The sequence below is a fragment of the Acanthopagrus latus genome, chromosome 2 (genome assembly GCF_904848185.1).
Source record: "Acanthopagrus latus isolate v.2019 chromosome 2, fAcaLat1.1, whole genome shotgun sequence".
Lineage (NCBI taxonomy): Eukaryota > Metazoa > Chordata > Actinopteri > Spariformes > Sparidae > Acanthopagrus > Acanthopagrus latus.
Window position 1 is genome coordinate 28,858,597 of NC_051040.1, and position 14,066 is coordinate 28,872,662.

General features: G+C 40.4%; 1 protein-coding gene across 11 annotated transcripts in view; it reads left to right on the forward strand.

Annotated features, from left to right (window-relative positions):
• Positions 1–14,066, forward strand: part of brip1 (BRCA1 interacting protein C-terminal helicase 1) — a 108,775-nt gene that overhangs the window by 22,968 nt on the left and 71,741 nt on the right. For all 11 annotated transcript variants that reach the window (XM_037074249.1, XM_037074232.1, XM_037074188.1 and 8 more), the window contains exons 14-16: positions 148–309; positions 11,217–11,376; positions 11,672–11,793. In XM_037074249.1, the coding sequence (XP_036930144.1) occupies positions 148–309; positions 11,217–11,376; positions 11,672–11,793 (444 nt within the window). The remainder of the gene's footprint in view (positions 1–147; positions 310–11,216; positions 11,377–11,671; positions 11,794–14,066) is intronic.

Genomic DNA, 14,066 nt, shown 5'->3' on the forward strand with positions numbered 1-14,066 from the left:
TTCAGTTGCCTCAGTGAAATTTCCTATTTTCCTGAAAGCTTTCCTGGCGATCTCTGTTTTTGGGCAAACATGATAATGCCCAGATATATTGATAACATGAAGGTAGATGTTGATTTTAACGTTACATTACTAATTCTCTCTTTTCAGGTCTGGGTGGGCACTGTTGGTGCAGGGCCCCAAGGCAGAAAACTCTGTGCCACCTTTCAACATTCTGAAACGTATGCCTTCCAGGACGAGGTGGGTGACCTGCTGCTCCATGTCTGCCAGGTCGTGGCCAAGGGTGTGCTCTGCTTTTTGCCTTCCTACAAGGTAAGTATCTTACTAACCTGTTGATATGGGAAACGGTGAGAGTTTGTGGTGTATTAAACTGTCACATATGCCATTTTAGATACTGTTGATACATCTCACCACCACATGATCTGACATGTTTTAGAACTATGTGCATTGGTATTTCACAATGAAGTGACAGTCCAATAATAATAATCTGTCAAACTTTTAAATTAAAAAAAGACCATTAAAAAGATTCAAATATTTTATTTGGAACTGAGGCTAAAGCAACACAATAAATCCGTCTGAGTTATGCAAGTTAGTTGTAGTTACAGAATTGAATGAAGAGAGAGAAAGCCTTAGCAACCCAGGCTACCTAAGAGAGAAATCAGGTTTGCTCTGACCATCTCTAACCTACAATGCAGTGTAAATGTGTCCTGAAAGGGAAATGTCCTGTTGCAGTCCCTTTGCAGGTTAATGTGTCAGGGAGAAACATTCCCTATATACTAAACATTCGTAAAGTTAAATGAGCATATGATATCATACATATATACACACACACACACACACACACACACACACACACACACACACACACACACACACACACACACACACACACACACATAATTATCAGTACATTGTATTGAGTGCTGATCAATTGCTTGCAGAGAAGATGTTATAACATTTGCCCATTTTGCCACTGGGAGGAGCTAGAGACCATAAATTGGACTTGTGTGGTATGCTGTTGTTGTTTGAAGGTTTTTCTGTTAACATGTGCAATCCAACAAAAAGGAACAGTCTTAAAACCCTTGACTGGATTCCAATAGATTACACTACTGAAAGAAGCAACTGTCAGTGGTGTCATGTGTTACAGTAGATCACTTCTAATCAATAGAGGTACTTGTCAAGTACTTGTTAAATGGCGTCATCCTCACAGAACTATATCCTCTTTCAGTTAATGAGGGCGCTTCCAGAGCACACTCATAGACACTTTGTCCCCCTTTGTTTGTTATGCGCTTTTGCTCATGAATAATTAATGTCCGCTGTAGCTCAGTTGTCACATTAGTTTAGTAAAGGTCAAGCGGATTTCATGTATCATTAAGTGTTTGTCCACATTGCACATGTTATGTGCCCCCTTGGTCAATTAAATTTTGGTCAGTGGATATACTTGCTGTGGAGAACATCATATCTTTGTCTTATGATATAGTTGTTCCGAACCTTTTGTGCTAGAAACACCTTAGAATGAAGCATTCTTTCTTGATCCCATAGTTATTGGTTGGAATGTGCATTGATTATAACCAGTTGAACCTAAAATGAGTTTGAGAACCAGACTCATTATGCATCCCTTTTAAACCACTGGTGGCTAACTTTTTTTCTCTTCGAGGGCCAAATCTAAACCCTAATGGTGGACCACAGGCCAAAACCTTACACACTGCATACTGCACACATGCCTTAAACACTTATTTTATTGTATTGTTAAGATTGGTACTAAGATCCCAGGTTCCTTTAATTGACTGACTTCCTGTGCAAAGTGTCAGTCTGGCAGCCATGCTTGGATTACAAGAAATAATAACTAATTAGGGATTGTACGTATTTCAAGTTCAGTGTTATAGTGAATTTGGCCTGTGGGCCGCACTTTGGTCAGTCTGGTCTTAAGTAATACAAAACACATGGTGTTGAATCACTGTGTCTTGCTACAAATTAGTTATGTCTTTTTACCTAACTCCAACCCAACCCCGATGTCTTACAACTATGACTTCCATTGGAATGAACCATGTTGAAAGAGCAAAACACAAGTTTTAAGTAAATAAGATTTTTAAAGAAAGAAGCAGTATGTCGATGTGCTTCTACACACCAACCAAAAAATGTTTAAATAATTTCCACCAAATAGAAATACTTTACCTATCCCTTTGCCAGCCTTTAATCCCACAAAGTTTTCCATCAAATACGTTACATCTGCTTCTTCCATTAAAATTTTACAAATTTGATAAATGTTACAGCAGAGAAAGAAACTTATCTGCTATTCATGTATAATATATTTCTCATGTGTAAGGCATTTTGAACTTCTTAATTTCCTATTCCTCTCCCTGTTGGGTTCTACACTCAGATACTGTTTCAACTGGAAATAGTTTGTATGGAAGCGAGGCAGCTCTTACACACTATGTTTTACTGTGATACTGTGATGAGTCAATGCCATGTTGAGGACAGATCCTTCTGCTTCAAATGGTGGACCTTAACATTCAAGTTTTGCTCTTAGCAAATTTAGTTTCGGCCTTTGGCATATTTGCCAGGATCATGTTCGACTTGTATTTCAACATGTCACATCCAGCGATCATTGGTTTGATTTCTCGGCACACCTTGTTTTCTTGCTATCCAATTGCTCTCTGTAACAGCTAATGACACCGCCATCCAAACTGTGAGGGAAAGCTAAGACTCTGGGCCTCATTGTTTTCTCATTTTACCTTACTTTTTGTCAGCCTGTGATGCCAGCCGAGGAGCGACTATGAGCCGTGGGATGTTTTTTTATTATTGATAGCAACACAGGAGTCTTCTATCTCTCTCTCTCTATGCTGATGCATAAATATTTAATCTGCAGTCAGCTCTTAAAGATGAGGAGATGAGGGGATATGAAGGGCTGGGGTATTAATTGGAGCCCGTGGAGGCTTTGTTGGTGCCGCTGAGTCCCGTCTGCCCTGTGATGTGTGTGTTTTTGTGTGTGTGGGCAACAGAAAGGATAGGTCATCTCTAGACATCCTTGTTCAGTGTGTCTAGGTGATGGCTATCAGCCCCTCAAACAGCTGGCTCGGTGCAGGGTCAAGGACCTCGGGGATCTGTTTGCTGCCCTCACATAAACACATGAACACAAAGTAAAAAGTGTACAACAGGACACAGTGGCATTGTTCAAGTTCAATTTTTTATCTTTTAAGGACAACATAAGTCATCAATCCAAATAAGGTTTTTGCTGTCAAAAATGTGTTTATGTGATGAAAATAATTGTATTTCTGTAACTAAGGTTGTCACTTTCCAGTAGCGTTGGTGCACTGCAGTCACACGAGTGCAAAGACAATTCAAGAGCATGTTGGACATTAGTACACAGCTCAATACATTTCTTTTTTAAGATGCACAAACACACATAGTTTGCCTGAAGTCACAGGCACACACTTTCCCAGAGAGCATGCACCAGTGCTGTGGTTTTGTAGCACTTTAGCCTCAACAGCCCCCAAGTTAATGCCCATTAAAACCACTGCCGGCTCTGCCGTCTGGTCCCAGCCGCCAAAAGAAGGGACTGATGCTCCACTGACGAGGGGGACTGATGGATTATAAAAAAAACAAAACAAAAAAACGGGGCTTTGCAGAGGTGAAAAGATGGCAGGGAATAGAATACAAGATGCTTTTAAAGGAGATTGAGATAAGGGCCATTAGGTGATGTCGCCTCACTGTCTGTGTGAATACGCACCAAGCGCTGGCGCCTGGGCGCTGCCGAGCATGTGTCAAATCAAAGTCAACCCGGACCGAGGGTGAACACCCACCCGCACGCATGCACTGTCCTCAGCAGCTCAGGGGCATCTGAAGCACCAATCACACAGCTCTAGAAGTACTGTTATTTCAAAGCGAGGCTGTTTCTGTCTGTGTTTGGAAGGATATTGGATTCATAGGTCAATTTGCCTAGAGTAGCGTATCCCTCCTGATTCCTTTAAAGCTGAAGTGATGTTTTATATGAGTTTTTACAGTGGAAACTTCAGGGTTACTGGTGTTTGACGATGCTGGAGCTTTTTTGGGAGGCTTAGAGTTTCAGACTTTAAGATCATTAATCGGATCTAGCTTAAGTTATCTCCTTGTTCTGATACTGTGCACCAAACTAAACATTTTAAAGTAAACTTTAGAGATCATATTCACTATCATATTCATAACATACTCATATCACTAGTGATATTCTGTATTTCTTTTACTGTCACCTGATCTCATGAAAAGATCACAACCGTCAATAAATTGGTTGGTTTGTAACAAGTATTTGTAACCTGTGTGTGTGTGCCATACATGTTCATTAGCTCAACATATCAGCAATAGTCTTCTCTTCACTAAAAACTACAGCACAGCAGCCAACTGCGAGAGGAAATTAATAATTGTTTAAATGAAACTATGGCCTAGAGCCACAGACAGGGGAGCAAAATCAGATAATTGAGAGAAAAACACAGTGAAGGTTTTTGTCTTTTCATTAGATTTCTTAGCAATAGGGCTGTCATGGTATCATATTTTCACAACATGATTATCTCGGCCAAAGGAATTCACAGTTGTGATATGATTGGGCAATCTTTTGAAAATTATGGAGAAAATTATGCTGTCAGTCAAATTTTTTTTTATTTTGTGTTTTAACTTTTAACTCCTCTGTTTGCAGATAGATTACCCTAAAAATACTAGTGTGGGCAAGTCTGTGTAACCATAACAGTACAGAATTTGTACACAATGACACTGGTTCAGCTTCATTAATTACATTACATTAACAAATACTAAAAAGGCAACTGCTTGTCATGGTATTTTCATGTGTACTAATAACATGATGTCTACTTCTCATCTTTTAAATATTCCAGTTACTGTCAGGACTGGTATATTGCAAAAACCCTTGACATTTTAAAATCTAAAACATCACCACCCTCTTCCTTGTTATTTGATGTCTGTAATGGCGGTCCAATATCATGTCCAATACCGATATTAACATTTTTTATTTTCAATGTTTTCGATTGACATTCCATTACATTTCATCTCTCATGGTGATCATTTGCTACACAATCTACAAATGTAGCAAATGTAATATATTGGTGATCAAAGGTAATGATCTCAAGTCCACTCTCTGTATGTAAAGATAAGGACAACTTGCATCTAATCAGATTGGTATGAGATATGTTCAATGTCTCAATTACATTTTTATTCATGTAAAAAAGAAAAAGAATCCTATCGGTTGCTGTCTTCTTCTCTGGGCAGCAGGCAGTGTTTTTGCAGCGTTCGAATGTCACCACCAGTGTGGCTAGGATGTGTAGAGTAGTCGACGAGGGAAGAGTGGCAGGCCAGAGGTGGCAGGTGGCTTCTTGCCACCAGTCTTGGCGTGATGGTTGCTGTGATATTTTGGGGCTGAATAATTTACACTGCAACAACACGTCCCCCCTCGCCACTGTGAAATGTGGCTCCTGGCGGCATGTTTCATTAATGCCGTCGCCTCCAAAACCCTTCCATAATTCAGCAGGCACTGAAGGAGCTGCAATGTGTCGCCACACAGCTCACTGACACCAGGGACACAGGGAAGGAGAGAGGCCGGATGCAGAGGAGGTGAAAGATGGGGAGATACTATGGGGGGAAGCGAAGGGAAGTGTAAAAGTGCGAGAAAGACTACAGTTCAATGCTTCTATCTAGTTGTTTCACCACCTTGTCCCAATTGGCAGAGAGACCTGGCCCACTTTACTGTGTCACTGGCAGAGGCTGAGCATTGCACCTACCATGCCTAGAAAGGGCAATAAATTATTCACACTTTGTTTTGCTCTCTTATGTGCTAAATACTGCTCATTCCCATTTATCTCACCTGGGCATCATAACTGTGCTTCTTTGTTAAAGTCGTAAAGTGGTAGGCAAACAAAAATAATTCCCCTATAAATTGATTATTTCTTTGTCTTTTCAAGACAGCTAGAATAAAAGTGTACGTTTCTGAGATCTACTGAGATCCTACACAGCTAAGACAGCTTTAGTGTAATAGCCATTCATTTCACTCAAGTAAAGGTGTTTGTGTTTTGGTGTAACTTGAACACAAAATGAAATGTCCCCAAGCCTTGTATATACGTACATAAGTGTTTCTTTTAACTTTTTTGGCATATAATATATTTTCCACTACATATGCTGGAACTCGCCATATACAAAAATTACCATACTTGTTTTATTTTGATTCTCAAAATATCATATTGGCAGGTCTTAAATAAAAGCTTCTATTTTCATATTGTCTGGTTTTGTTTTAAAATTATACAAAGAGGTGTGTAGTTGGCTATGTGGATAGACATTTTATAGCCCAGTGCAGGCTGCCAACGAAACACCAGGTCTCTGTCAGATGTTACCCCTAAATTATTCATGAAAGTGCACATGTCTGTAATTTTTGTCTCTGTAATTTCTGTGTTGAGTGTCTAACACTCACATGGCCTTTACTGAAGGTGCTGGAGATCTGTTTGACTGAACAATGAAACACACTTGCCACACGCTTACATCCATGCACCACATTTGTCATCCTTCACCGCATGAACATTCAAAACTGTGGTGGAGTATGAGAGCTAACAGCTGATTGATGCCCTTTTCACACAGAGATTTTGCAATATCGCCACAGTGAAGGCTTACCTTTATAGCACGTTTAGTTGTTCACACCAAACAGCACTGGCATGAAGCTGCTCCAATGTATCATTACAGAATTATTGCACTGGAGAACAAGAGGTTTTTTGGGGGTGGGGTGTTTCCCCCAATTTCCTTCTGTCAATCTATACATGTATCTACCAACTCTTTATAACTATGTGAATGCTGTCATAAAGTGTTGTGGTGAAGATTGTGACCCACCATATACCATGTGGTGAAGACTGTGACCTTGTCCGGCTCTTGTGGACACATGTGGGTGGTTCTACGTAGGTTACCAGGGACAGTTAGAAAGACACGGTGACTTTACATTTTTTGCTCAAATATGCATCACAGAATCACACCGCCAATCAACTGTGGGAGCTGCCTGGCTCTTGCTGCTGGGGACAGATGCTGTTTTTCTTGTGCAAGTGTTACAAAGAGTCGGTAGGACGGACAGGATGACAGCCTCTTATAATGCATACATTTGTTGTGAATTGCCACTATATGAATAAACTTACCTTGAGTTGATAAATCCGCTTTGAAAAGGATGGGTTAAAGGGGCTTTAAAAAAAAGCCATTAGAACTATGACAATTAACAGCCTTGCTTGAATCAGAGAGCCAGGCCACCCTCCTGAAGCAAGACCTGTGGAGGGGTGGATGCTTGACAGTCTCCTAACCTGGGCTCAAGTCAATGGGCCCTGGGGAAATAACATGGTGATCTTGCCCTTTGTGCCTATTAACTGAAAGAGAATGTGAAGAAGTCGAATGTATTTCAAATGTTCTGGCATTCATGGCTGCAGGCTTTGCCAAGAAAAGTGACTTTACCATGCTAACTACATGTAGTTGAGCCTGCCTCTACACAGAGCAGCAGCCCTGGGGACTCTGCTATCCCCAGATTTCCCAGTGAGAGGTGGCATGCAGGTGTTGAAATAATGAGGGGCCAATGGCTGAGTCAATATTCACCTCTGTAGTTTGGTATCACAGATTAAAACGTTTTGATTGTTGTTTGTGCGGGTGCTTTGACAGTCTAGGCTAGTTGGCATACTTGGAGTCTATAGATGTAGTGCTGAAGAGGAAACACCTGAGGACTCTGAAGCTTATGTGTGTGATAGGCCTGTCTGATCTGAACCCAAGTGGTGCTTTGTTAGTGAACATCTTTCCTAGTCATGAACTGTTAATAACAAACATCCGGCAGATAGGTCTCTCTACAGGAAAAACTGTACATATTTTATACCCTGCATGGCCAAAAAGAAAGTCACCTGTCAGATTAAACCAAGCAAATATATAAGAAAGTTCCATTCTGTAATTACTACAGTGATTAGTATGTTTGAGCTAGCAACACATTATTTAACCCTAACTGATGCAGTGAGTATCTTCAAATTTCTTAAACAACCATGTCTGAAGACCTATCCTGTGGTTGTGGTTGTCTGATAAGTCCCGATTTACACCGTTCCAGAGTGATGGGTGCATCAGGGTAGGAGGACAGGTGGATGAAATGATGCACCCATCATGCGTAGTACCAACCAAACAAGCCTGAGGGGGCAGTGTTATGATCTGGGGTTGATTCAGTTGGTCAGTTCAAGGTTTAGTAACATTATGTGCCGAAAGAGTTAGTTGTCTGCTGACTACCTGAATAAACTGAACGACCATGTTTTTCCATCAGTGGATTTTTTTCTTCCCTGATGGCAGGGGCATATTCCAAGAGGCCAGTGCCACGATTCATTAGGCTCAAATTGTGAAAGAGTGGTTCAGCAAGCCTTAGACCATGGTGTCAAACTGATCCAGTAAAGGGCCATGTGGCTGCAGGTTTTCATTCCAACCGAGCAAGAACACACCAGATCCAAATCAGGTGTGTTCTTGCTTGGTTGGCTGATTGGTTGGCTGATCCTAATCAGGTGTGTTCTTGCTTGGTTGGCTGATTGGTTGGCTGATCCTAATCAGGTGTGTTCTTGCTTGGTTGGAATGAAAAACTGCAGCCACATGGCCCTTTACTGGATCAGTTTGACACATATGTTTTAGACAATATATTCATACATGGACTGGCCACCACAGAGTCCAAATTTGTTAACCCCATCTTGGCAAAAAATTAATGCAACTCTAGATGGAAATAAATGTTGTGACATTGCATAAGCTTATCAAATGGATGCCACTGTGAATGTATGCCAGAATCATAGCTAGAGGTGGTCAAAAGTAATATTAGTGTATGACTTTTGGTTTGACCAGGCTAAAAATAGGCTTTAGTCTTTAATAAGCCTACATTGTTTAGAGATTTTCCATCACGATTGCCTTTACAGTTGATGTATGGTCTGGTCTTCACCAGAAATTACATTAGTTTTAAAAGGTATATTCTGTTATTTAATACTAAAAATGCCTTTCTACCAACGATTATAAGAAACAGAAATAAATAAATCAGTCAAAATTAGTTAGATACATTTCCCCAGATAGGAGTGTGAGAGGGAGCAGTAGCCTTTTGCACACAGTGTAGCCTGGTAGCTGGAGAAGTAACAGTTCACCTCCTGAGCACTGCCAAAGTGCCCTTGAGTGAGGCACGGAACCCCTACCTTCTCCTAGTGCCCCATATGGGGCAGCCCTCTTGCATTGACCCCTAGTCTCCACCGGGCCCAAGATATATTTGCAATTGAGTCGATCACGGCTGTTCTAGACAGTGCTCGCGTTTCCATAGGCTGCGCCTGAATATGGTAAATTTTCTAAATAAAACACCCTGTGTCGTCTTGGGCCCCACAGCACTACAAAGTTTGAAAAATTAACACTAAACACACAGACAACAGACAAATAACTAAATGATTTAACCACCTAGCCTACTCAACCATAGTACAGGCACAAAAGGCAAGGAGTAATAAACACAGTCTGAGCTAGTCAATAACATCAGACAGGCATGACTATATGGTTTAAAATTATCTCACTGGGATATGAAGTCTCATGAAGAACAGAACAAAACAGTGGTGCGAAGCCGGGTAACAAAGACTTGCCCAGTGGAATCAAGGGGTGATAACTCTTCATTAATGCATGTGTATATAGTAGGTCTTATATTTTTGGGGCTCTCTGTATGAAAAGAAGTAACAACCAAGTTAATTTCTCTGTCAAGGGATGAATAAAGTATGTCTTCTTCTACTGTGGCTGCTCCTTGATTCAGTCCTTACTGATCCCATCACAAAACTTTTATCAGTGAGAGCATTTCACCTCCATACTCATTGCCTTGTGGAATCAGCTCCTTGCCATGTGCAGCGTGGCAGATAATGGCTGTTTTGTTTTGTGGTAGATCTGCCTAAAGTACATAACATGAATTATTCATCTCTTGCTCAAGATTGCACTGGAAAGCAATTGCAGGACAAACAGTCGCTGAGTTGGAGACGCACGTAAGGGGGATTCTTGTCGATGTAACACTGCATATTTAGTGAATGTGCCATGTTTTATTGATGCGGACGTCCTGGCTTTACTTGCTTTAGGAGGCACTAACCTAACAAAATCTTCCCCATGGTTCATTTCAGCACTATGAGGCACACTGGCATGCAAGAAACTGTCTGTGCTCTCATGCTGTTTCATTCCTGCGTATTTATTGTTTTTCTCTGTACTGCACAAAACCATGTGGAGTAAATTTCTGTTTAGCTTTGTGTGGTTTTATACTTGAGTTGGCTGTTCATGCAGGTAAACCGTGCTGGGACAGCCTGTCAGTAAACAGTCCTCACCTTCCTTTCATCTTGTGGCCCCATCTGCATCTGGCTCAGGCTTTACAGGTTGACACTACCCGCCTGTTGAGAAGTTTTCTGCTGACTATCAGAAGAACTTCTACTTGACCTCTCTAACACATTTCCAATCCAGTGAATCTACTTTTTGATTGTGAAGTCATGCTTATTCAAGGATATAATCTGCACAGCACAGACATGAGTGGGACCATGCTAGGATGAGGGCTTTTAGATCAATGTGCCTCCCCTGAGGGCTGCTGACTTTTTGCACTAACAATAGTACAGACACAGTGATTTTATTGGAGTGGGGGTTTAAACACATCAGCTCTCTGCCAGGTGCAAGTAAAGAAAATAAGTTCAAACTGTTTCAAGACATATGAAATACATGGGTAGTCAAATGCTTCCTGTTCTTTGTTGCCAGCTTTTTTTTTTTGAAGAAATAGAAAGTGTCATCAGGTGTTACATTGCCAGGCCCAGGTCAACTACATGGTGAACAGTTTTGCTACATCTGAAAATGCAGACCTGCTGCTCATTCTCGACACACAGCTTCCTTTGGCCCACTGTCACACAGTATTTCTCCCCGTGCTTGCATTGGTTTACTTTGGAGAATTAACAAGTTTCGATGATGGGAAAGCCGAAAACTGTACCCAATCAGTGCTCCTGATGGAGGATGGGTTCAATGTGTAAGAAATGTTTGTTACAATGTAGATGGTGTGTGATAAATAACAAATCTGCTGCTCTTATTTAGACATGCTGTAGATTCACTATCATGAATCTGAGTGTGCGTGATCAATTTCATATTATTTTGCAAGAAAGCCTATTTTCCTAACCTATAGGCATACTATATATATATTTACATCACCCCTCTTGTGGTTTGATCAGATGCTGGACAAGCTGCGAGACCGATGGAGCAAAACTGGTCTTTGGGAGAAGTTAGAACAACAGAAAACCTTGATCACAGAGCCCCGAGGGGGAGGAAAGGGGGATTTTGATGAACTGCTCCAGACCTACTACGATGCCATCAAATACTGTGAGGAAAGTGGTAAGACTTCACACTGACCTTGGGGCACCTACTGGCCTTGCTATAGTACTTTGAAGCAGCTGTTTTGGTGACATAATGTCTTTGAATTAGTTCCAAAGTACATTAAATTCATCTAGTCTTTATCTGGTTTAGTCTCGTAATTTCAAAGAATTAATTAATAATGGTAATGGTGCAGCTGCAAGTTGATATTTGTTCAGCTGCACCCACCGTGAATAGTGCTCACAGTTGTTTGAAGATCTGTATTACTTGTTATTTACTGTGTTGATATAAACTGTATGTGATTTCTTTGTTATAGATGGTGCATTGCTGATTGCTGTCTGTAGGGGTAAAGTGAGTGAAGGACTAGACTTCACAGATGACAATGCCAGGGCAGTGGTTACCATTGGAATTCCCTTCCCTAACATCAAAGACCTCCAGGTAAAAAAAAAAAAAAAAACTTGCAATAACTGGTTTAGATCAGAAGTTCCCAACCAGTGGCCTGTGGAACATTTGTTATTGGGCAACTAGTAAACAGAATGATTTTATAGCCTATCATACATTATTTTGGGATAACTGCCGTCTCTCCTGTTTTTTTACTCATCACGTCCGTGTTATGCTTTAAACAATACGGTGATATTGACTATAACGTAAGTACAGTCCCAGTACAAAAAGTAATCAGTCTGTCATCACCACCAGCATTCAGCAGTAGATGAAATTAATGAAAGGTCTAGTGGTGCTATGTTTTTTGTTTTTCTTTCATTAAGTAAGATAAATTGGTTTAGTTTTTCGCCAGGAGACGGTTAGCTTAACCATATTAGACATATTATTCTCATTTTCAGGTTAATATTTTTATGTTGGGCTACTACTAGACTAGATTTACTTGCTATAATGCTCCAAAAGCACTTTATCTTTCTCATATTGTCCACTGCTTCAGGACTGTATTGACCCTCAACCTGCCTGACACTAAACAGGCTTCATATAAAAACAAAATACCAAATGCTAATGCTCTCTGTTTCATATGTACAAAGGTAAGTTTGTGGTTTCATGGGGGTTATAGCAGAGAGCAATGACTTTTTAAAGACTCTGCTCACGGTTGTTTTAACTGGATCCTCTAGAATTAGCATAAAAACATTAGTGTTCACTTCTTAATTTTATGGCCTAGATCAAACATTTTGAATACTATGAACACAACCATATATTTTTCAGACATTCTCACGCACGCACACACAAACCCACAACAAATAAGAGCCTCTCTTTTTGGTGATCCGTAAAAAAAAATCCCAAAGCGATGTTGCTGTGTCTGCCCTGTCCTTAGCAGATAAAGTTGACCTTTAAGTTTGAGTCTCTCCCCGCCTCCCACCTCTCCTCCCCTTTACTCCTCCACATCCTCCTGTCAGAGCACGACGAAGCTTTCACTAACCTGATCTGTCAGTGTGGCAAGATGTGTGGGTGATTGAAGCTTCCCAGACCCTTTCACCTTAGCCAGAGCTGTCAGTTTCACCACTGTCAGCTCTCAGGGCATTGCATCCTGTTTTACTTTTTCTTTGATTTTTTTTTTTTTTTTCATTTTCATTTTTAATTACAAATATATGTATGTATGTGTTTGTGTTTATCTGTATATATCTATATATATCTATCTATATGTGTGTGTGTATATATAATATATATAAAATATACACACACCTGTCCTGTCAGAGTTCTTACCATGGTTTGAACATAAAAGATGCTTTACCATATTTGAAGGACAGTTACAAGGGTTCTTTTGATGAACCCCTCACTTATACCTTGTAGCTTGTGGAGAAATATTTAAACTCCCAATCTTTTTGTGATTGTACACATTCATTATGTTTCACCCCAACCACCAAAAACATGCAAAGTCCATTTGTAGCTATCCAATAGAATCCAACTGGGTGACGAAAGGAGGTTAATTCTATATTTAAATTGACTGAATTGAAAAAAGTACCAAGCAATAAATACTATATATAGGACATGGTAAGACACAGTAATTGTTCAGGATTGACCCATAGACCCCTTTCACACTGGCCAAAAAACCCACAACCATAACATCAGTGTGGATTATCAGGATTTACTCCCAGGTCAATTAACCTTGCAGTAGATGCACATATTTATTACCTCCAGCTCCAGTTGTGTCTGATGTGCCATAGTGTGTGTTGAAATGAAAGCCATTTGCTAGGTACTATCTTTACATTCGTCTCTATGCAGCAATGCTTGAACATCATTCGGTTGGCCCTGACAATGAAAGAAAGACTGAAGTTTAAAGTTTAACGTCCTCTGGATGTAGGCTGATGAGGTATTTAATCTGCTGCTTTCTGCTTTTCCTCTTTTTTCTGGCACATTTGTGATGACGAACAGGACACACTAGGAAATCTTAATATTCAAAAGCTGAAAAAAGTCCTCCACGAATTCAGCACATTTCTAAACTACATTTTAGTTGTATAGATCTCAATTTTCAGTACCAACCAGTGAGTTTGGGGCTGAGTGCCACGGACAGCGTAGGGGAGGCGGAAAATATTAAGAGACAGATAAATACTCTGTAGAGTTTGATTGATTTGTTTGGTTTTTTTCATTTATGTTCAGCAGTTAATACACATGTGTGGAGCCTTCTGTCTGTACTCTTTTGTCTGCATGTTTTTTGGAAGCTTACAGATATGGACCAACAAAGCAGTATTTCTGGTAGTCGTGGAGGGTGA